This window comes from Trematomus bernacchii, unplaced genomic scaffold, assembly GCF_902827165.1.
Source record: "Trematomus bernacchii unplaced genomic scaffold, fTreBer1.1, whole genome shotgun sequence".
NCBI classification, from domain to species: Eukaryota; Metazoa; Chordata; class Actinopteri; order Perciformes; family Nototheniidae; genus Trematomus; species Trematomus bernacchii.
The window spans coordinates 1702979-1725458 of record NW_022987828.1 but is presented as its reverse complement, the minus strand read 5'-3'; the positions used below and the strand labels follow the sequence as shown (position 1 = coordinate 1725458).

At 43.3% G+C, this 22480-nt stretch overlaps 1 protein-coding gene across 1 annotated transcript in view; it reads left to right on the top strand.

The window, feature by feature from the left end:
• The window catches only part of ptk7b (protein tyrosine kinase 7b), a 79766-nt gene that overhangs the window by 42895 nt on the left and 14391 nt on the right, over positions 1-22480 (top strand). The window contains exons 2-6 of the mRNA XM_034152406.1: positions 8475-8771; positions 15686-15788; positions 16036-16220; positions 18311-18458; positions 20329-20459. Coding sequence (XP_034008297.1) covers positions 8475-8771; positions 15686-15788; positions 16036-16220; positions 18311-18458; positions 20329-20459 — 864 coding nt within the window. The remainder of the gene's footprint in view (positions 1-8474; positions 8772-15685; positions 15789-16035; positions 16221-18310; positions 18459-20328; positions 20460-22480) is intronic.

Genomic DNA, 22480 nt, shown 5'->3' with positions numbered 1-22480 from the left:
CATCTAATGGGTGCAGAGCTCGCTTCCTGCTGTCAGCAGCAAGATGGAAAGTAACAGGCATAAAGTGATAGTGATCTCATTGAGGTTTGTTATAATGAGCCCGGCCCACGAGCAAGTGGCTTTGCAGAGCGAGACCCCTCCACAGGGCAATTACCTGGCACAATAAGAGCAGCGATTGAATAAAGGTAGCCGTGTGCATACCAGTGTTAGTTGTAAAAAGGCTGCCCGGCCCTGCTGCTTTGAACACGGTTTTCAATTAGAAGCAGAGGAATGAACACAGATGAGCTCTGCTCTGTATGTATGCCGCACAGAGAAGAGAATAGTACCTGGGGTCAGTTCTTTTTTGATGTAATGAAAAGAGACAGCAGGGACTCCTTCTTTTATTACTTTGATCCATTTTAATTTGATAGAGAGGAGGTGCCTCTTTGATGGCACATCAGGGCTGGTATGTTTGTTCCCACCTGAATGTTCCCTTGTATGAGGCTCAGGTGTCATTTGTAAACCCTGACAAGAAACCCTGCATTGGATATTTTAAGATTTCTTTAACTGAATTTGTTCTATAAATAGAACGTAAAATGAATGACCATTCATTTCAAGGGTCACAAGGCCCCAGTTTCTCATAGACCAGGGAGATGACTTTATACGTCTTGTTCTGTCAGTTCATATTCATTTTTTTATTGTATGAGAAGGGGGAAAAGCAGGAAATCTCAATATTTGAGAGGCTTTAAAAATACATGTTCTGCCATTTCTTCATGAAAATGACTAACAATCGATTATTTATCAAAATAGTTGTCAATTGTTTTTCTGTTAATTGATGTGATTGTGATCAACAGGCTTCATATTTAGTGTACAGAGATTAAAGTATTATCAATTCAACTAGCTTTATTAGCATGACAAGCTTTGTACAACCTGACATCTAAACATAAATATACATTTGAAATGTACTGTTAAGTTCATACACATTTTGAACAAATGCAAGAATAACATGGTTTCTTTACAAGGAGAATAATATACTTTTTGGAAATGAGCTAGAAATTTAATTATTAAATACAATTTAAAATAATTTAAAATCACAGAACAATAGAAAAAGTTGATGTGAGTATTATATTATACAAAGTATTATCAATCTTTCCCTATAATTTTCAAGGACAAGTCTGTTTTTATATCACTGTAAATTGAATAAATGTGGTTTGGGAATCTTGATCAGACAGAACAAACAATTCAAAGGCTTTAACCTTCAGTCAAAGAGGAATTGATAATATAAAGTCAAAGTAACAAAGTCACCAAGTGTAAGTCTACAAGAGCTGATGGAGGTCAACAATGACATCAGTCTGTGGTGACCTCCACTGTCACTCCCGTCACGATGGTTTGACAGAGACATTGAACCTGCTCTGACTGTCTGCTTAACGTCTCTGCTGTCAGGTTAACTAAGGCGGGCTGACCTCTTTGTTTGGGCGCCATCTCAGCTTCACGCACGGCTGACTTCTCTGTGCCATTCTCGTCGGACATGCTTAATGTTCCTGACACACCACGTTGTTACAAATACTGACTGAGAGCTCACTGAAGCATGGAAATGCAAATATAAACTCAATTTGACATCAGTAACTGAGATGTTGGGTTAAAACTGCTTTGTGATAGACCAGAACATGTTTATTTGTTTTACATTTTGAGAACCAAAATATATTCGTGATTTTGACCATGCACACATTCTCCAACAAAGCAGTGTCCATGTTTTTTTTCTCTTAAACTTGCAGGAAAACCTCTCACCAATGCGTGTTTCTCTTTGTTTTGACGTAGCTAGAATTGAAATAGTGATTTGTCATAATATGGCTGTTTTCATAAATCCCATTGCAGTTTATGCTATACCTGTTTTATTTTATTGAGGCAGCCAGGGGAGGCATCTCAGTCAGTGAAAAACTTTCTCTCACACACACACACACACACACACATTTGCTGACAGGCAATGAAATCTCTGTCAGTTGGCTTCGGTGCTCCCGTTTGCCCTTCATTCCCTCGCCAATTTATCCCCCTGACATCTTGATCCACAAACACAACTGTGGACGAAGCTTTCCGATTTCCCATCTGAGGTTTTATTTCAGCTTTTAAACACACGCTTGGCTGAACTGTGAAAGATGGTTATCAGCCTCCCTCTGCAAATGCCAGCATGCAAACATCCATGCTATGAGACTTCATCCAGATATGATGGATTGTTCTATAATATGAAATATGTTGGGCTGCCATGTGGTTGCTACTTGTATAGAATAGATGGAAATGGAAAGATATACTCCTGTTGATACTGCTGTTAACTTGATTGGTCACAGTATCTCTAGTTTTAGATACTCATTCTTGACTTTTTCCTAAACAAATTGTCATCTACAGATACATACGTTTCTTGATTTTAGAATTATAATTAAACAGGACAACGAATCTGACCAGGGATCCAATGGCGACTCTCCTCACCGGACACTTTTGAATACTTCAGGCTAAGAACACATTGCAGTTGGTATGCAATAGGTGTATATATGTATATGTATATATATATATATATATATATATATATAATATATATATATATATATATATATTATATATATATATATATATATATATATATAATATATATATATATATATATATATATATATATATATATATATATATATATATATACCACAGGACTAAATCCAAGTAGGTTAAAACACATAAGGAACTAATCTTATTTTCCCATACTGTATCTTACTTTTTTTCTCCTGACAGTGCAGACTTTTCTCCTCTTCGCTCTGTGACAGCCACCGTGGTAGGAATGCTAATAGAGTTAGCTTGGCATTCCAAAACGTACAGAAATGGCTGGAAATAGAATGATCTACCCCTTTTCTCCTGACTTTTAATGGGGCACTTTTAAAAAGGCCCTTATTAACTGCAGGATCTACCCTGATTTGAAGTCTTCTTCAACTCAAAGTTGACCGGACTGCAGTGTGACTACAATGTAATGCGGCACAGCAGCTGCTGAAATAGATGCTTTCAAAGAGCGTTGTTTGCACCAGTGTTCCCCCTCTTCCCATCCTCTGCATGTTGAAAAATGTATGCCATGTTTTTCCAGTCTGTGCTCCGTCTCATGGCCCATGTCTGACCTCCGAGTTGCCATTAACTAAATAAGATTTCTGCTCCCAACTCATGCTAAGCTCCCTTTTAGATCTCACGGGAACTCTCGGTTAATAATTGATCCGATCACAGACTCTCTGATCTTGTCCCTGCCATTTCCCTTTTTTGTTGGTACTCTTTTGAAGTCTCACTGTTTGTTTGAGTGTTTGAGCAAAGAGAGCTGATGTTATCTGGAGTCATGCTGCTCTTATCTTTAATTTGGTTATGTAGATTTTGGGGCTGTGGAGAGGAGGGAGTAGTGAAAGTAAAGTGTTCATTGATGGTAGAAATGTCTTCATTAGCTATGGTAGACACTGACAGTGAGTTTTTTATGGATTACATACTTAAAACTCACAAAGAATAACACTGTTTAATGGATATCTCCAGCAGTTTATTTCAAGGAATTGCATGTCACTGAGTCAGAGCCGTCTTGGAGATAAACATCTAATAGTCGCCACGCTCAAGTCACTGTCTCGCGCTCCGTCAGCAACACTCAGAAGTCCTCGTTCTGCTGTCCTGTCACTCTGAAACATCTCAGAGCAGCTGTCTCGCCCCTTCACGGTCCACGAGAGGCTGTGAAATCACACACATAGGGGCTTATTGAGCTCCCAGGGGGAGGCGTGATGGGTTCGACTGGTGCCAAGTATTTGTGGGTGCTGCTGTTTGCGTCTGTGCATGTGTGGGGCATCCTCCCCTTTAACCCCCTGCAGCCTCAGGCATGTGCTTCATCCCCGCTCGTCCTTAGCTTAGCTTCCCTCAAAACGTCTTATTGCAGATGTTTATCTGAAGGAATGATGAGATCTTATCTTAACAAAAATATTGGAAATAGAGAACCTTTTTTCCCGCTCAATCTTTCTTTGACACATCTCCTTGCATTCCACAATGTGCTGATACAACAACGTTTTTTCTGGAAATCTGATTCCACTGAGGCACCTTTGCGTCGCTGTGCCAACAGACAGAGTTGAGAAGGAGAGGAGGGAGGTGTCGGCTGCTGATGAGCCCATTACGGTTGTTTCTGTCTGTCAGGCCGACTTTGAGGCGACTTCCACCTGACAGCCGAGCCGGGCTTAATGGGGTCGGCAGAGCAGTGAGATGAAGAGGAGAATCCCTGATGCGCAGATATTTTACCTCTCAGCATTTTCCTTCTCCGTCTTTAACCTACTTTCTCTCTCTTCCAAGTCAGTCCCAGATACCTTGATCCAAATCCAGGGAAACTATTTTCATAAAACTATTTTGAAATGAACTAATATGAATATTTCATTGCGATGGCTGCTCATCCGGGTGCATTAGCGTATGCATGCTTTCCCGGCAAGTGCATATTGATTGAGACTTTTTTTGTTTTCTGTTTTTCTTAATCTGTGTGGAGATGGAGGCTCCCTGGAGAACTAGCAGAGCTTTCACCAAGTTTGATATATTAAGACATCATATTTCATTGCTGGTGTGAAGCTTTCTGTTCGAAAGATCTACTTTATTTCAAATGAATTTAATTTTCTATGAACAGAAACTTAAACGATAAATTAAATATCTACACTGTTGTTGGTTAATATTCTGTACATTCAGTGGTTTTAACTTCTCAAATGTGAAGATATGCAGCTATCATTTAAATGTCTTGCATTGCTGAAATTGAAATGCATATTTAATGCAAATGTCATTAATATTTGTTTAACTATTAATCCTAAAAGCAATCTACCAATAACCCAATAACAAGAATACTAATTCAAACTCTTATTTTAACACTTAAATGAGTTGTCTTGAAAACATTGCACCCGTTTACATTCAGTGTGTATCTTTGAGGCCTTAAAAACACGTCAAATACTTTTCCTCAAATCATGCTTACGTCTGTGTTTCTTTTGCTGCCTTTGGTAATGGATACCTAGCTTTGCACTCATAAAAGAACCCAGTGGTCAAAAACTCCTTAGTGTACCTTTTAATGATTTACTCTGCCCTACTGTAAATCATTGGGCTTTCAATAGTTCACCGTGGCCCTCAGTCTTAGCATGAGAGATTGTTTTTGTCACAAGAAAATTCCCATCATGTGTCCTCTGTTTATTCCCTGTTATCTGCAACTCTCCCTTTCAACCACTCTCACTTTGAAGAGCCCTTAGTGGGAGTTTAGATAGAGTCCGCTCAGCTTATCTCTTTGAAAGTCCCTCTGAAGAGCCAAACATTCCCTTTACTGCGACCTAAATGAACTTGAATGATTTCTCATATGGGCACAGCTTCACTAGTATGGCTTTGTTTCAGCATGTCTCAGTCATTGAATAAGAGGTGATCAGAGGTGGCAGCTGCGTCTTTGTGTGTATGAATGTGTCTGTTGTTTATGTATGCCAGTGTTGGAGGGACAGGGTGTTTGAGAGATGTAGGTCACGGTTTAACAGTACTGTAAGAGTTGGCACACTGCCTCACTCCACCATCCCTCTCTATCTTGTCTGTCATCCTGTGGTATGGGAGAACACCTTATCTGTGTTTGCTGTCTCTGCTGGGACCTTTCCCTCTTCGCACACGCACACACACACACACAAACTCACACTGTGTGTCAACGCGCATCTCAAATGCAACCATCAACCAAAACTCGTAACATACACACACAGAGAAGGCTCGGTGTGATGGAGGTTGGCACGCTACCTCACACCCCGGCTGTAGGGCTGGCATGGAGGCAGTGAGCACGTCTGCTGACATTTGTATTGATGGGTTGTTTGAGGTGGATGTTGGGGAAGACTCTCCTGGTGTTTTTGAACCCATCTGCTGGCTTTTTATCCACGATTTATTCAGATTAATCAAATTATCTACCCCTCATTGTTAGAGATCACTTGCTAATACAGTAGAAATGTTGCACTAAATCCAGTGGTGTTATGTCCATTATTAGTAAACGAAACATTCTCAGAGCTCAATGTGACCTTTTGAGGTACTTGTTGTGTTCAACCATCTGCTCACAACTCAAATATATTAAACTTTTGATGACATAAAACAGAAAAAAGCAGACATTCACCCCAATTTTAGAAGCTGGAGCAAGCTAATGTGTTGTAATATTGCTTTATAAATAACCTAATAAAAGGGCCCTATTAAGCTTTTTTGTGTTTTCCCTTAAAAAGACCCATGTTGTGACAGAGCATGGAAAGAAAATGAGAATAAAAGAAGCTGCCTTTTTAGATATACAATCTATGAAAAAGATTTGAGATGGATGTAACTTCAGTCAAGGGTGCTCAAATTGAGGTGAAGAGGTGAAGCTTGAACCCAAGTGTCACATATTGCTTGGGGCCGTAAAGTGAAAGCCAATCATGTGGCAGCAGGTGTCTCTCCTAAAGCCTTCAGATTTATCTCCCACAGTTTATTTACAGCTGATAAGATAGGCCAGTGGGCCGTGACCTGTCTCCTCACAAAAAAATCAATTCCCCAAAGAAACCAGGCGGGCTGGCAGACCTGGTGAATTAAGAACAAGAATGATGGACTATAAATGATAACACTGGAGTATAGTGTCATGGTCCCACCAAACCCAGCTGTTTTACCAAATTGTAAAAAGGACGACAGAAACAATGTGCTCACCTGGCCATCTAGATCTAGCTGGAGCATCTTAAGACTTGGTTCTTTCAAATCTAAGGTTAGGTAGCATAAAAGGCTAAATGTCTTGCCCCTGTTGACCTCAGCCTTTCCACAGCCTCTCTTGCAGCCTTTCTGCTCTTTTTTTTGCCTGCCTGTCCATCAGCTGAAGCCACCTGCAGCCGAGACAAAGGTGAGACTGATGCACAGATGGACAAGCAGCAGGAGGACGGGGCGGCGGGGTGAGGAGGGTCAAAGATGGAGGAATTACCTTGGCTCATCTTCAACAGGCTCCTTGATTTAACATTACTGAAAGATCCCCTTTTTTCCTGGCTCCAGTCTTGCAATAGGCCATGATCCCACACACACGAGCACACACACACACACCGCTGCGGCAGGTGTAGGCCATGCTTAAATCGACCCTAGCAGTGGAGCGTTCCCAATGATAGCAAGCCTTGACATCAGGTATGATAACATTGTGTTGCTCAGGGAACCTGATGGCCTGCCTTGACACTCTTTGGAGATGGCTCCTGATCATGAGTAGTTCATTGTGCAAGTGTTCAAACCAGAAAGTTGGGCAGCTGTTGAGTTCAAATTGGAGTCTGCCAATCCAACTCCTCCTGTTGTTTCCAGGATTTTCTTTTAATTAGCAACAATCATGAATTTAGATTGCCATTGAGAGATGTTGTGCTGTGTTTTTGTTGATCCTTCAACAGGAGGTAGATACAATATCTATCAAGTAGATATGCCACAATAAACTGGAAAAAGCAATTGTAAAAATGTGCAAGTTGTGTTTCTATTTAAAAAAGAAATGTATTTATTTATTTATCCTAACTGTTAATATATGCAGTGTAAGACTGAACAATTGAGCATAATTGTATCTAAATTGTAAAATGGACGACTTCAATATTCAAATAGCAGGAGGTGCTCTATATTACTATATATTATTTCATGCAGAATAGTAATATTCTGCATGAAATCTTTCTATTTTCATGTCTACAAAAAATAGTTTTGCATGATCATTTTAATATATCCTAATGGAAAATTAGGATAACCCAAAAACGATCACTCTCCGTATCGAAATTGCAATTTGATCCAAATTGCGATATCAGTCAAAATAATCAGATTTGCTCTACTGCAGTGTGATCACAGACAAGCTTTTTCTAAGTCTTGGTGGTTCCGTGCATTATGCAATGGGGAAAAGATGGAACACATTAGTTACTAATTCACCTATAACTACTTGTACTTTGACACATTTTTCCCCTTGATTTTTTGTGTGAAATAGAACTCTTAGTTTATGACAGCGACATCAAAATGACTTCCTGTTTCAGTGTAAGGTACACTCGTGTCCTTTTCTCCAGTGAGATGAGGGTAAATAGAGCAGAAACATGTCTGTGATACACATACAGCACCACGAGGGGAAATGAAAAAATGTGAGTGTGCGTGAGGACGTATGAGCTTCACATCATGTCTTGTTTAAGAGACATGTCTCCCTGAGCTGATGGCACATGACTGTGAAGTGTGTGTGTGTGTGTGTGTATATATGTGTCTGTGTGTGTGTCTATTAGATCACCCAGAGCCTCACTAACGGGAAAAAGTATTTTCTCCACCTCAGGTCTTACAATTTTACGAGAAAATAATTCACAGCTAGCCAGTATTGTCTAAACATCACATTCCTCCACTGGGCTAAGTGGTCGCCATGGCACACACTTAATGAACGGAAAAAGCTGTAAAATGTTAACAGCAGCACCATTCTAATCCTCTGTCATTGACTTTCTCTCTCTCTCTCCTTCCAGTGCTGTCCATCCAGGCCGCCGCCATTCAGTTCACCAAGGAGCCCAAGTCCCAGGATGCCTTGCACGGCCGCAGCGCAATGCTCCGCTGCGAGGTCAGCGATCCGGCCGACATCACGTACAGCTGGCTTCACAACGGCCAGCCCCTGGAGCACAGCGAGAGGCGCTTCGTGGAGGGCAGCAACCTCAAGTTCACGGCGGTGGATCGGCAGTTGGACGCGGGAAACTTCGAATGCGTCGCAGACAACTCGGCCACAGGAGAATCCCTCCACTCCACCAACGCCTCCTTCAATATCAAGTGTGAGTGTTTCATTTCGAGCCGTTCTCACCCTCATTCCAATAAAACTTCCCGAGTGAAAATCACCAGCTGACAGGGTTTCATAATGGCAACAAGGGCGAGCATCCAGTTTCTGGATCAAAAACGCCAAACAAAAGTCCCGGTATAAGATGACAGGTAGTATGAGCTGCAAGAATGTTTCCACCTTGTTGCCTCCTTCTTTGTGGCTTCCTCTCTCCAAAGGAAACTGGATATGTGCGCCACCAAGCATGTGTTTCTTGTTGCTTGTATCTTTCTTTTCTCCGTTGTGCAACACCCTCTTTTCCCATATACCATCAAAAGGCTTTTGTCTGAAAATTACTGAGCAGCATAATTTGTTTTCTAGCTATGTAATTATTTACTTTAACATTAACTCTTCCCTCCTTGCTGCAGCTTTTTAATCCACATCAGGCTTCTCCTTCCCTCACTTTCTTGTCCCATTAAGTTGAGACAGACTAGTATTTTAATTTTGTTGTTTACCCCCGCTACCCAAACCTCAACGACCCTCTTAAGTTTCACAGGAAGCCATGGGAATTCTGCACGGCCCCGTTTGGGATAAATAACAACCTTGTTCCACGTATTGTGGTAAGCCCTCAGGTTACCATTTGTTGCTGAAAAAGCCTTTGTGCCTCGCAAACAGAGAGATAGTTTGTCCCGATGGCAGTAGTAAAAGCAAGCGGGGTGAAAAATGGCTCCATCTGGAATTGTGTTGTCCTCCCGAGCTCCATTCAGCCAGGAGGTTTCTCTTTGCGGGGATGTTACCCGTTCAAAGGCTGATACAGACCAGATGAGAGGCCGGACCTCCTGGTAGGCAGACTGAGAGACGGGCGGAGGTTTAACCCCTGCTCTGTGATGTGCCTCCACCAGTGGATATTTGTGGGCTGCCATGACATGAGGGTTATTACATGTTGTTTGAGCCAGATAAACCCAAAGGAGCTCATCAGTTTTCCAATCCTTGTCTGATATTGAAGGCTCTGCTTTTATGCGTTTCAATTAAACATGATACAGTGTGTCAATAACGCTCAACAGAAAAACAACTCTCACACATTAAAAGAAAGTTAAAAACAAGTTAGACCAGGAGGACCTGCCTTAAGATGTGCCATCGTGACCCAGAATGCACCTCAGTACCTGCTTCGCCATTAATATTCCCACACATTGGAAGAGAAAGGAATGTTTTTATTGGAAGGAAGGTGGAGTAATCATTTCTAAAAGCCACATTTATTCTTGCTGAACTCGTATATAATTGTAATTTGGAGTATGTTGACACTTGTTTACATAAGTGGTCGTTATTTTTTTTTAGATGTGAAATGCTCTAACACAAATAGGCAATAAGAGAAAATGATTAAATATGAGTTATTTATTAAATGAAAATTCTAAATATGACACAAGACCGCTTCAATTTGCCCCTTTTAAACTCCTCAACAATTTGTAGTGCCGAATGTGCTGGAACGTGACATGTCCTTATTCTCCATCTGCCTCTGAGGGTGTTTACAGGGCATCTTCAAGTAGCCTTTAAAGGAGGCCTTTGAAATCGGCTGCTTGAAGAGGCTTTTAGCAAGTCCACTAAGTATGCTGCCGGCTAACACACCTTCAAGTATGACACTGAGTCCTGCAGTACATAGAGCAGAGATAAACAGCAGATACATAGACGATACTTGGATATTAAGGGATAGAGTTCAGTACATGCTAGAAATGATAACATCAATAGCTTCATATCAATCTACAGGGGTAGACTTCTCAGATATGTCTTCAGATAAACCAAAGGAGAAAACCCAAAAAGGTTGTAGCATACTTGAAACCAACGCACAGGTAACAAATGATCCTTAACCATCTCAGTATGCGGCATGTGTCCGCGCGTAACAACACATTTGTCTTTCTGTCATATTACGCCGGGTGGCTCACTTTAGGTGGATCAGAGCGTGTTGTGACAGCTGTTCTCATATTTCCCCAACATGCATTTAACGGGCGATAAAGACGCGCACGTCCAAAAGTAAAGACCCCCTCCGGCTTTAACCCTGCATGTGTGCTCACTCATGTGTATGCTAGTTTGCGTGCATACTCGTAAAAGTGTGGGTTGCAAGGGGGGGGTCGGGGTTGGGTATTCCATATGTACTGTACATGGACTGTACTTGAGTAGTTGGTTTCCCCTCCCCCCCTCCCCTCCCGCCTTCTGCAGAGAGAGTTAATTTGTCTTGCTCTCAATGGTGGGTGGGCAAATCCTGCCAGTTGAGAGTTATTCAGAGTAATTATCCCCCCTCTGTTTTCACTAATAGAGGTTTTTAGCCCCCCCTTATCCTTTTGTCCCTCCCGGTCATTGGGTCTCCACGGCGCGTCCGAGTCCAGCAGAGGCGTCGGACTCAGTCTTCACTATTGTCCGTGTGTTTGTTGGTCCTGGAGGCAACGCTTCGCTTGACTCGGGGTAACGAGATGCAAACTGACAGTGTTTTGGAAATCGTTGATTGTAGGAAGAAGGGAAAACATGCAGGGGAAACTCAGGCAGGCAGGCAGGCGCATATTCCTCTCTTTTTAATCTCTCAAATCACAGAGCCACTTCCACACGCACACACACACGCCATCTCGATTTAATCACACAGCATGTGTCCTTAACCTACATTTGGTACATCCTCACTGATGGCTAGTGCAGCTGCACGCTTCCTGTCATCATTCCTGCACACTTTTGTTAGCTGACAAAATGGAGCCTAATAACCCAGGCTCCATTTGTCACATTCCCCCCTTCAGAGTGACTTTCCTCCACTGTTGGACTTTTTTCCCTCCTTTCTCTTTCAGCCCTGTCACAGCAACAGCATCTATCTGAGTGGCTATCCCCTGGCCTGTTGACCCCTGTCAGCCACAGCTGATAAAATCTGACACCTCGTCTCCAACAGCAAGCTGAGTCCTTCACGCTGCCTCCCAGGGCGGCTCCAGGGGCACAACGTTTACACTATGAAGCCACTCTGCCACATGTTTTGGCTCTTTCCATGCCCATATGGTGCCGTCAGTCAAATCCCAACCCTGAGCTCTCCCCTGGATAACACAATCCACCTTGCCTCTGTGTAAAAACCCTTCTCCATGGCAACAAATCAGCTCATTGAGTGAAGCAGACGAACACGCAGCTGTCTTTTGGCACAGCGAGGAATGAACGGTCCGAGCATCTGCCTCGACAATATCCTCCCATTTCATCTGTTATCATCCCCGTGTTGATAGGACTTCCTGCTCTGCCTCCAACATAATAATTATACGCCCCTAATTATGGCGTTAGCTGCCAGGCCTGCTCCAACACTTAGTCATGCATTCTGAGAAGGATTACGGGGAAGTATTTGCCACTAATAGGTTATGAAAGAGCACCTTCTGTTTGTCGAGGCGACAGCTGGAGAAACCCGAGCTGTGAATTGAGATATATGAGCAGAGTAAAGGGTGAGAATGTGCGACTGTGTGTAAATCCAGGTCAAAGTGGAAATGAGATATTATCAGGAATTGATTTTTTAACCTACTGGAGAACCAAATAGGCCAGGAGTGGCAGAAACTTGAGACAGTGACAAGGATGTGAGTGTTGATAAGTGCCCATTGTCCCAATGATTGTCAGGTCACAGAGGTCAAGCAGTCTGTCCCGCACTGTGATTACTTTTTTTTCCCTTTTTTTTTCGAATTGTTTCTCTTGCTGCCAACACTGTTTGTTTAGCTTGTTTCATTTCACACTCATGCTGCTGGAATGTAAAATATTTTTCACAACTGTAAAAAGGTATAAAGGGGTTTTCCCAATGAGTCATATGTTCAAATCTGAAAGTTTAATCACTATTTTTATTTGTTTTTAATTGGCAATTGACAGCAGAAAAACACATGGACTCTCTCGCTACATCCAAACGTATACGTTTTAGTTTATTCATACGCCATTACAAAACAAAAGCAAGCATTCCTGAAATTGTCACATAACCAATTTCGTTAAACGGGAAGCAGGTGACCCTAATGCCGCTGAATTGGGAGAATGTCGTAAATTCTCCAATATCAGCTTGCCTTTTGTGCATGTAGGCAGTAGCAGCATTATAACTTGAGGAGTTTAACTGCGCGACAGCTGCTAGCATAGACGACAAGTCCACCAATGCCTGTAATACGTGATGCATGTTGAATTAATCACAGATGGTCAAGGCCAATCATTTTCTTCTAGAATAGGGTTATGTGACAGTGGTGTGACGAATAAGGGAAGGGAACATTATTACTAATAACACCCTTTAAAAAGTTGGTGTCTCGTTTCAGGCCTCTCCGTTTTAAGGAAACAAAAATGCATGAGAACTTTAGACGCTATGCTAAAACGTAGCGTAAAACTATGCGTTTTAAATTACACGTCATAAAAGTAGCACTGAGAAACTAACATTTAGCCATGTCTTGTAAGGTTGACAGTTTGACAGCGGAAACACCCACCTGTTACTCCGGGCAGGTTGAAACAAATTCTTTGATTTCATTTCCAAATGTCAAGTCGTGCTGCACATGATACTTGTTGTTCCTTCTCAACTTCGTCTCACTCTCTCCTCCTCCTCCTCCTCCGTGACTCACTGTTTCCCCGTCTGGTTTTATCGGCCTGGTTATGCTTCCACTGCACTAATAACAGGTCTGCCTGAGCGTCTGGCCCCAGGTCCCTGTAGCTGAGGTGGCCTTCATCAGCCTCTCCTCCTCCTCACTGAAGCTACAGGGGCTGTAGACTAGGGACGACCTTGACTCAACCAATTAGCATCCTCTGCAGAACTCTTAAACATTTACACACATGCATACACGGTTCGGGGTGCAGCCTCAACTGTGTTTTACTTCGCACAAACAGTTGTCTCTAACACACACATAAACACACATTTGATCCAATGTAGCGTGATGTGCACTCGCAGTTGCCGGCGCATCTGTGCTAGGAAGAAGCTAATGAGCGGGCCCTGTTACTGTAGAGAGGGTTTCCCCATGATCCCCCAGGGTGCATTGTAATACCAGGTTCCTGGGTAATTCATTGTGACAGCTCTTCCTCTAGCGCCCCCCTCTGACCTCACAGTGGTGCCCCCCCCCCCTCTCTCCACCGCTGTCTCAGGTGGAGGCTCATGCCATGCATATTTCATAGTGGATCCTAACAGCAGAGATGCAGCCGCTGTATTAAGCCACGGGCCAAAGCAGTGCAGCTCCATGGAATGTCTTGCACACACACACACACACACACACTACACACACACACTACACACACACACACACTACACACTACACACACACTACACACACACACTACACAAATCCCTCGTCGTGTTGGGGCAACCCAAACAAATACGCTCTCTCACTGAATGTTATGCCCCCAACAACCACACCAGGGGTACAGACTGCACGTCATGCAACCACAGACCTATATCTCATCACGTAAATAACTATTAGTCCCTGTTCTCCTTCAGTGTGAACACTAAGTATTTGTATAGTCAACACACTCAGCAGGGAAAGGGGAATTCCAGCAGGGTACACTGAGGCTTTATTAGAGACAATTCGAAGGTGTCACTCAGCAAAGGAGGCACCGCCAATAACTTAACTATTTATTTAATCATCCTGTAGACTTGAGTGTGGATGTAGCTCAGCGGCAACGGGGTGTTTCTCAGCATATTAGCCAGTGTCTCCATGAGGGATAGAGAATATAGGTTATACACTCGCAATATAAAGAAAAAATTGACTAGCTTGCTATCTTAGGCGAGAAGTGAAAATATAGTCTAATACATTTTTTTTTTTAAAGTACATCCATTATTATTTAAGAAAGAACAGACTCCCTTTTGAAATGTATTTATATATCCTTAATTTATGCAGGGGGACCTTATGATTATTAATGCCTTATTTTAAGATGTTTTTCACTACAAAGAAGTTACGTGTCTCCATCCCATCTGTTATGCCATAAAAATGCTTTTGTGTAGTGTAAAGCTATTCCAGTATGTTTGAGCGCCATGTTAGGATACGTTTTAACCACATTTGACGATTGGGTTAATATTATGATCTGCCAGGAAAATCGTAACATGACATTTTCATATTGTCCCCTAACATTGCATCGGATCAAATACAGTATTTTTATAGCTGACCCTACATTTCCATCAACACCAAATAGGTTTATCTTACTGGAGCCACAGCTATCATTTTTTATTGAAAGAGGGATAAAACGCCTCGTTTCATTATGAGATGTATCTAGTCGTCTCCCTTTGAGACTGAAACATGATCGTATGTTGTCCGTCTCCTAGGAGAAAGCAGGAATGATTTGCTGCTGTGATGATTTCTTGACATCCTGCATGTATCTGATATATATATTTCCCAGTGTACTGTGTCAACATTTAATGGTAAAACCACGCCATTCCCCTTCATTTCACACCGAGATGCATTCAGGGGACGGCTGGATCGATTTCCTCCGGCATCTGTTTCCTTCATTTACTCTCATCTGACACTCACCATTGATCAGGTTTCCCGTTACATGTGTGAGTGATGCCTCTCATCACTTGTTGTGGTGTAACGGAGACATACCTGTTCGGCTTTGAAGACATTTTAAAGGACTATTCCTGCATTTTTAAAACAACAACATTCTACTTTGTTTTGTGTTGCTCATTTCCTTTCTGCCTGAGTTTACGGGGTTGCTCTGACAGCAGTAGCCCTTTTTAACAGAGTAAGCCAATGAACTGTCCATTAAATGTCCATTAAAAAGCACTGTAAAGGCCCGGCTCTGACTTGTGAGTGCAGGGCAGTGCTGTCTCATGAGTCACAGTGATGTGCCTTCATTCTCGGCTGCACCCATTATCATCGCAGCGTGCGCCGCGAGGACACATGACAGGACCACCACTTAACTCAATTTCTCCTCCTGTCCTTCTCCGCCATTACTCTTACACTCTCCTCTGTTTTTCCCTTTCCTCTGCAGGGTTGGAAAGTGGCGGCGTAACTTTGAAGGAGCCCGCCTCAGAAGGGGACATCGAGAGCTCCGCGCCGGTCACGTTGCGCTGTCACATTGACGGACACCCACGGTGAGTCTCCTCCTGTCACCTCAAGTTCAGAGCTCACAGGGTTAAGGATCATGTCAAGGACTGCAGGGAAAAACTATTCTTCTGTCATCGTTGGCCTCTCTCATGCCCTTATGATCCTCTTCATCCATTCTTCTTCTCTCCCCCCTCTCCACACCTTCTGTTTTGGCTTCATCAATCACCCTGACTCGCCAATTTGATCGTCTTTTTTCCTAAACCTCTCCTTCTTTTATTCCTTCTCCTCCTTAAGGCCGACGTGTCAGTGGTTCAAGGACGGGGCGAAGCTGACGGAGAAGAGCCACCAGATCAACAACAAGGAGAGGACGCTCACCTTCGCCAGCACCAGTCCGGACGACAACGGCCTGTACTACTGCTGCGCCAAGAACGCAGCGGGACACGTCTGCAGCAACAGCAACTTCACTCTCAACATCATAGGTGTGTGTGTGTGTGTGTGTTCTTAAATGACAGAGTTGCAAATTGGAAAACTATTTTCCTCTAAACACCTTCAGCCACTAACTGATTGCTATTTTCATTATTGATTATTTAAGCTATTATTTTTTTGATCGCTCTGCTCTCGGGGATACTTTGTCAATAAAACGTCAGATATTGAGAAATGCCTCTACAATTCCAGGAGCCCAAGGTAATGTCTTCGAAATCTTTTTTGTTTTTGTTTTGAATAATCGATTAGTTGAATGACGATACAATAATGCCTCCTTTTTTATGATAACAAGTTAATTTTGTTACAAAAACGGCAGAAAATGCAGTTTTTCAGCCTCTGAAATATGGATATTTTAAAATGTGATTTTAACCACTAACCAAAAAGGCATCATCTTGGACTTTGAGAACTGCGATTGCCATTTTTCACAATTTGTTAGCATTTTAAAGACCATTCGATTAATCTAGAAGATAGAGGCAACATGAATTGAAGCTTAACAACACTCTTGTGACTCAAATATATACATTTAAATAATATTAATTAGAGAAAGAAAATCCCATCACATAATAGAAGTTAACTGACGTTCTAGCTTGAAAAATCACTTAAGGGAATTTTTCCATTTTGGCACACCTGCCAGGAAGTGTTTTGAAGAGCATCAGGAGGAGGAGGAGGAGGAGGAGGAGGAGGAGGAGGAGGAGGAAGGGGAATACAGACCATTAGTGTTGAGAGAGAGAGAGCAGGAAGAGAAAGTGATGGAGTTCCTAATGTGATTACCAGAGAGTGTGTTAGCACCTTCCTCCTGTCGCCACCCACGCACACAGACACAACATCATAACCATCTACAGAGCGAACAACAACATCAGCCCCCCCCCCACTGCAGCAGCGCTCTGTTGATCTGACTGAAGCTCTCTCACACACACAGCTCCTTTTACTCTTTCTTTGTGGTAGATTATTGTTTTTCTGCAGGCTCAACAGGACTTATTTAGTTTTCTCTGTACTGGGGGGATAATACACAGGAGGGGCTCACACATACACTAGATTTAGTACAGTACATCCAGCAGCACATCTGCGCCAGAAACCTGATGCCCATTCCACTCTAATTAGCCACCTGCAACACACACACACACACACACCGACACACACACACGCTAGGTTAGCACCTGTGTGCAAGAAGAATGGATAATTGTTGAGTTTCCAGTTACCGTGTTGCCACCCTCCGCTCCTCTATAGGGCTTCACCTTTCGGTAAACGCTGACAGATTTAGACAGCTTTTCAATGAACGGTCACTGCTTTTCAGGATGAGGCCTTCCCACCGACTTCCTGGGTGGGCCAGGTGTGGGCCTTTTTTCTTCACACCAACCAGTAGCCATATCCTAATTCTGCTACTGGCGCCAAACCTCCATGAGCTGTTCAGGTTTCAAATTCTCACACACCTAAACCTGGATTAAGGGTATTTTTGTGTTCCCATTTCTGCATTGAGCTCAACACCCTTCAGCTTTGTATAGCAATGTGCTAAAGTCTGTTTGCTAGAAACTTCTCCTCTAGGCTGTACTGTGCCAAATCTCTCCTGTTGGCAGGTCACAGCTGCCTTGTCAAAAGAATGTGTGAAAAAGGAAAATTATAAGCAGCATGTTTAGGTGATTTGGGAAAAATCCGCTAACTCCATTGTTTAGAAAATGCAAAATAACCAGCCTTATTCTTTCTATGCTCAAAAGTATACATCTAAATGATGGCTTAGGTACAGATGTTTCTTCTTTCCATAACTATCAACCCCTTTCAAGTACTTTTAACCCCGATTTATTGCAATAGCGTGATTTAAGATTATCACAAAGAAGAGAGATGGCCTCCTTCCATGATCCAGGAGATAAAAAAGGAGATGATGGTCCAGTTAAGCTGCAAGGCCGCTTCACTGACCTCATTAACTATCCCTGAGGGGCCCTGAGGTGTTGACACACACACCGCCACCTGAAGATGGCTTGTTCAGCAGCTGCGCTGCTGTTGACAGCTTCTAATAAAGCCCGGAATAGACCGGCGCTCGATGGACCTGCAGACGTCATCATGCAGATGTTTGTCTACCTTTCTCCGACAGATAAGAGTTTCCCGAGGCCGGTGGTCACTCCTGAGGACCAGGTGGTGCTGAAGAACGAGGAGGCCGCCTTCCACTGCCAGTTCACTGCCGAGCCGACCCCCACGTTGGAATGGTACCACGAAAATGAGCTGCTGGTGAACAAGTCTCGGTATGTAGGGAGCTAAATCCTCCCCTCTGCAACACTTTTCTTTCTCATCGTACATCTTAGACTCAATCTCCCTCACTGCCTTCACTTCATTCCATCTTACTTACCATTATGTAGGCTTGAGCCACAGTCGGGTAATCCTTTGAACCCAATGAGGTGGAACCGCTACAACTCGAGATGGATTGCACTTTAAGGAATATTATTCCTGGAACCGAGCGCTGTAAAGTTTCTCTTTAGATCCCTCCAACGCAGCTTTTCCTCCCCAGCCTATCAGGAGGAACTCGCCGGTGTTCTCGCACTGAGAGGAAAAACCCCTCAAGCTACACTCCAGCTTACCATCATGTCCCCTATAAACACATAAGCGCTAGATAATAACCAATTTCTATACCAAGTGCCAAGCATACCCTCAGGGTTCAAAGCACCTCACGCATACACATAGACACATTACAGGCAAGCTGTTCCACATGAGGAGACGGTTTAAGTGATTATTGTGTTCAGTCAGCAAGGGGAGAGAAAGACTTCAACATCAATAGTTAGTCACTTGTGTAATGAGCTTGTCAGAGGCGGGTTTGGTCACCTTGGGAGCGCTGACTCAGCACCAGTACTACAGATGGATGGGTAATAAGCCCGGATATAAAAACACACACACACAGACTGCTTCATTAAAAAACGTAGGCCTCTTTGTGGTGAAGGGTGTTCTAAGGCTGTTGTTTATTGATCTGCGCTGATACAACGCCAGAGGAATGCAGCTCTCTGTGGGAGATATCATCTGTTTCACACCTGCACTGTTTAGACACCCCCCCCCCCCCCCCCCCCCCCCCCCCCTCCCCTCCCTCCCTCCCTCTAGATTATGTGTGAATATTTGATGTGGATTGTTTCTCACATGTGCCAGACTAAGGAAAAATACACCAGCGTAAGCTCAGGGCTGTTTTTACACACGGAGAGTCCTGCCCCGTGGGTCAAACCAACTCTTGGGGGAAACATTTGAAACCAAAACAATTCTTTCTGCCCATGTTTGCAGATATAAAGATGATTGCTTTGGGAAAAGAATGTGCCTTTGTTCATTTAGTTTTGTGGTTATTTTTCCTCACACAAACTCCCAAAGCTCATTTCCCTTTTGCTTTTGAACAGAGAATAAGAGATGACACAGAAATATCCCCCCTCCTCAGGGACTCCAGTGGAAAAACAGATCCAGCAGCACCTTCACTTCTTCCTCTCTGCTTTACATATTCACATTTCCCTCCTACACTTTTATCATTCAGCCATGATGAGCTGTTGAGTCGGCCTGTTGAACTTTTTCTACACGTGCAGAGTGAGAAGTGCAGCTCCTTATCTGTCAGCCCCGAAGCTGGCTTTAGGTTGGCCTTTAATTACTCCTCATCCGTCCATCAGTGGCTCTGAAACTCCCTTCAGCCTGCCAGAAGCCAGCCATCAATCCTCCTCTTTAAAAAAAAAGCACAAGACGTTTTGTAAATTAAATCCCTATGTAGGACACTTTTCTTTGTGCGCAGTGGACACATTCTTAGCATTAACTCTAACCTATTTAGGGCAGCAGATGGCTTCGGTTTATCGAATCAGGGCAATTCAGATAGCATCAGGTAACTTGCCAAGTACAGAAAAATTCATATTCTAAAATAGTGGCACTGCTATTGTCCTTTGTGGCAGAGCATTTCCATCTGGTGCTCCCAGCATGCCAAAGCAAATTATTTTCAGATGCAATCGGAGCTAGATCTGTCGACGGGAGAGTGGTCTTACTTTCCTGTGTGCTTCTGTTCATTTGCCTCCATGTACAGATAATGTGTTGGTCATTGACAAAAAGTCAACTTTAACTGAGCTGATCTTGGAATCTAACCGTGTGTTTCTTCTTCCGCAGTGTGATCCTGTTCTCCAACGGCACAGTGCTGATCACCCAGGTCAAGCCCAGGAACACAGGGACCTACAAGTGCGTCGGCCGCGGCCTCACAGGGTCCAATGTTGCACTGGAGGCCTCCCTCCTCATAGCCGGTACACACACTACACACACACACACACATACACACACACACACACACATACTTGCAGTTGTCGAGGTGTTGAGAGATAAACACCTGTGATTGTGTAAGCTGAGAGCGAGAGGGGCATTTGGATTACATATTTATCCCGCCCTCCTTCTCATTCTTCTCTCCCCTCCCTTTCTTCTTCTGGCAGATCTCTCATATGATACTCACATTCCCTTATTGACATCCGGCCCAGCTGTACCCACCACACACTCACTCACACGCGCTGGAGCATTTTCCTGCTTCCCCTCCATATTATTTCCCCCAGCAGTCCGGCTGTTTGCCAAACTTGTTAAGCTTTCTCCGTATTGCAACAGCACCTGGCATAAGTAACACTAAATAACGTACCAGCATGACTCAAACTGGTTTAACAAGCAGTGTAATTATGAGCTTTAAAATGTCATTATACCTGCCCCTGTGATTTGCATCCATCCCTTGGATTTACCTGGTAGGAAATGACTAACTTACAAATGGTAGGGTATGTTTAACCACTTTAAAATCAAACAACAAACTTTAAACAAATATCATTTTGTGGTTGTTCACGGGTTGGGTTGTAATCTGTGAAGGGAAAACAATGTAATATACAAGTTCAGACACAAGTTGTCTTTATTTAAAGGTCCCATGTCATGGCCATTTCTACTGATCATAATTCCCTTGTTGAGGTCTACTAAAATACATTTATATTGTGCAATTTTCCAAACTCACATTGGTTTCTCATACAGCATCTCTGTATAGCATGTGTATTCACTCTCTGTCCTAAACGGCTTGTTGGGGCTCCTGCCCCCCCCCCCCTCCCTGTGAGCCCAGTGGCCGTCTGCGAGACAGCGAGACACAGCGAAACCCAACCTGAAACACACACACACCCGCAGCCTGGCTGAGAGTTTGTGTGTGTGCCCAGGCTGAGTTCCGCGGTGTCTCGCTGTCTTGCCGACCTCACACCAGTGAGCCAGTTTACAGTGTCCCGCTCCTCGCAGCAGCGAGCCTCACAACGTCCCGCCGAGTGTGTGTGTGTGTGAGGAAGTCCGCGGATTGGTCCAAACGTTACGTCAATATACCCGAAATACGTCACTATACCCAAGAAGTAAACAATGGAAAAAGAGAAATCTCCAACGAGGCGTTTTGGGGCAGCATAGACAGGTCTTTTCTGTGTTAGTTTTACTCACTACAGGGTGTACTTTGAGGGTTTGTGACTGCAGACCGTTTACATGCATAAAAAGCTACATAACACACAAGGGGACGGGTAATAACCAGAAAAGCATGACATGGGACCTTTAAGCAAATAACAGCGCCTGCTCTCCAAAGAGAACTCCTTAAACCAATGTTTTAAATGGCGGCTTGATCTTAAAGCCGGAACAATCGGTAGCATAGTCTCATTTTACTAATCGGCCGTCATTTTGAAATGCATGTGCATGCAAGTCAAATATTTTGTGTAAGCTTAGAGCTTGAATTTCTATGCGTTTCTATGAGTTCTCCCGATCACTTTATTCCACTCGAGCAGCTCCCTGTTTCCCCCAAGGGTTTCGGATTAAGGAGCTACGACTGGATCTGCAGTTTTAACCCAGTGAACCACAGCTCCATTTAAATACCTTAATTCACTTAATCTGATGGTAATCCCCGCGGGCATTATAGGGGATTGTGTCACAGTAGAATTCATTATTGAGGGACAAGTTGAAACAGTCACTCCATCGCGGCTCCACCTCATTTATTTCACCCCCCCCTTCCTCTTTCTTTCTCCCAGATCTACTTTCCTTTCATCTGCTGAGAAATGTGTGTTTTCCTCTGTTCATTAATCGATTTAGATCTTAGTCTTGTAGAAGGTCGCGGCCACTGACCAGCTTTCAGAGCAATGTCGGCCAATAAAGTATTAATGACTTCCATTTGGGACTCGCAGTATTAAACCACAGTGTAGTGGGAGGTCTTGTGAGTCTTTGTACCACAGATCACATTCCACTTTCCGTATAAGGGGCTGCCAGTTTTGATATGACCCAC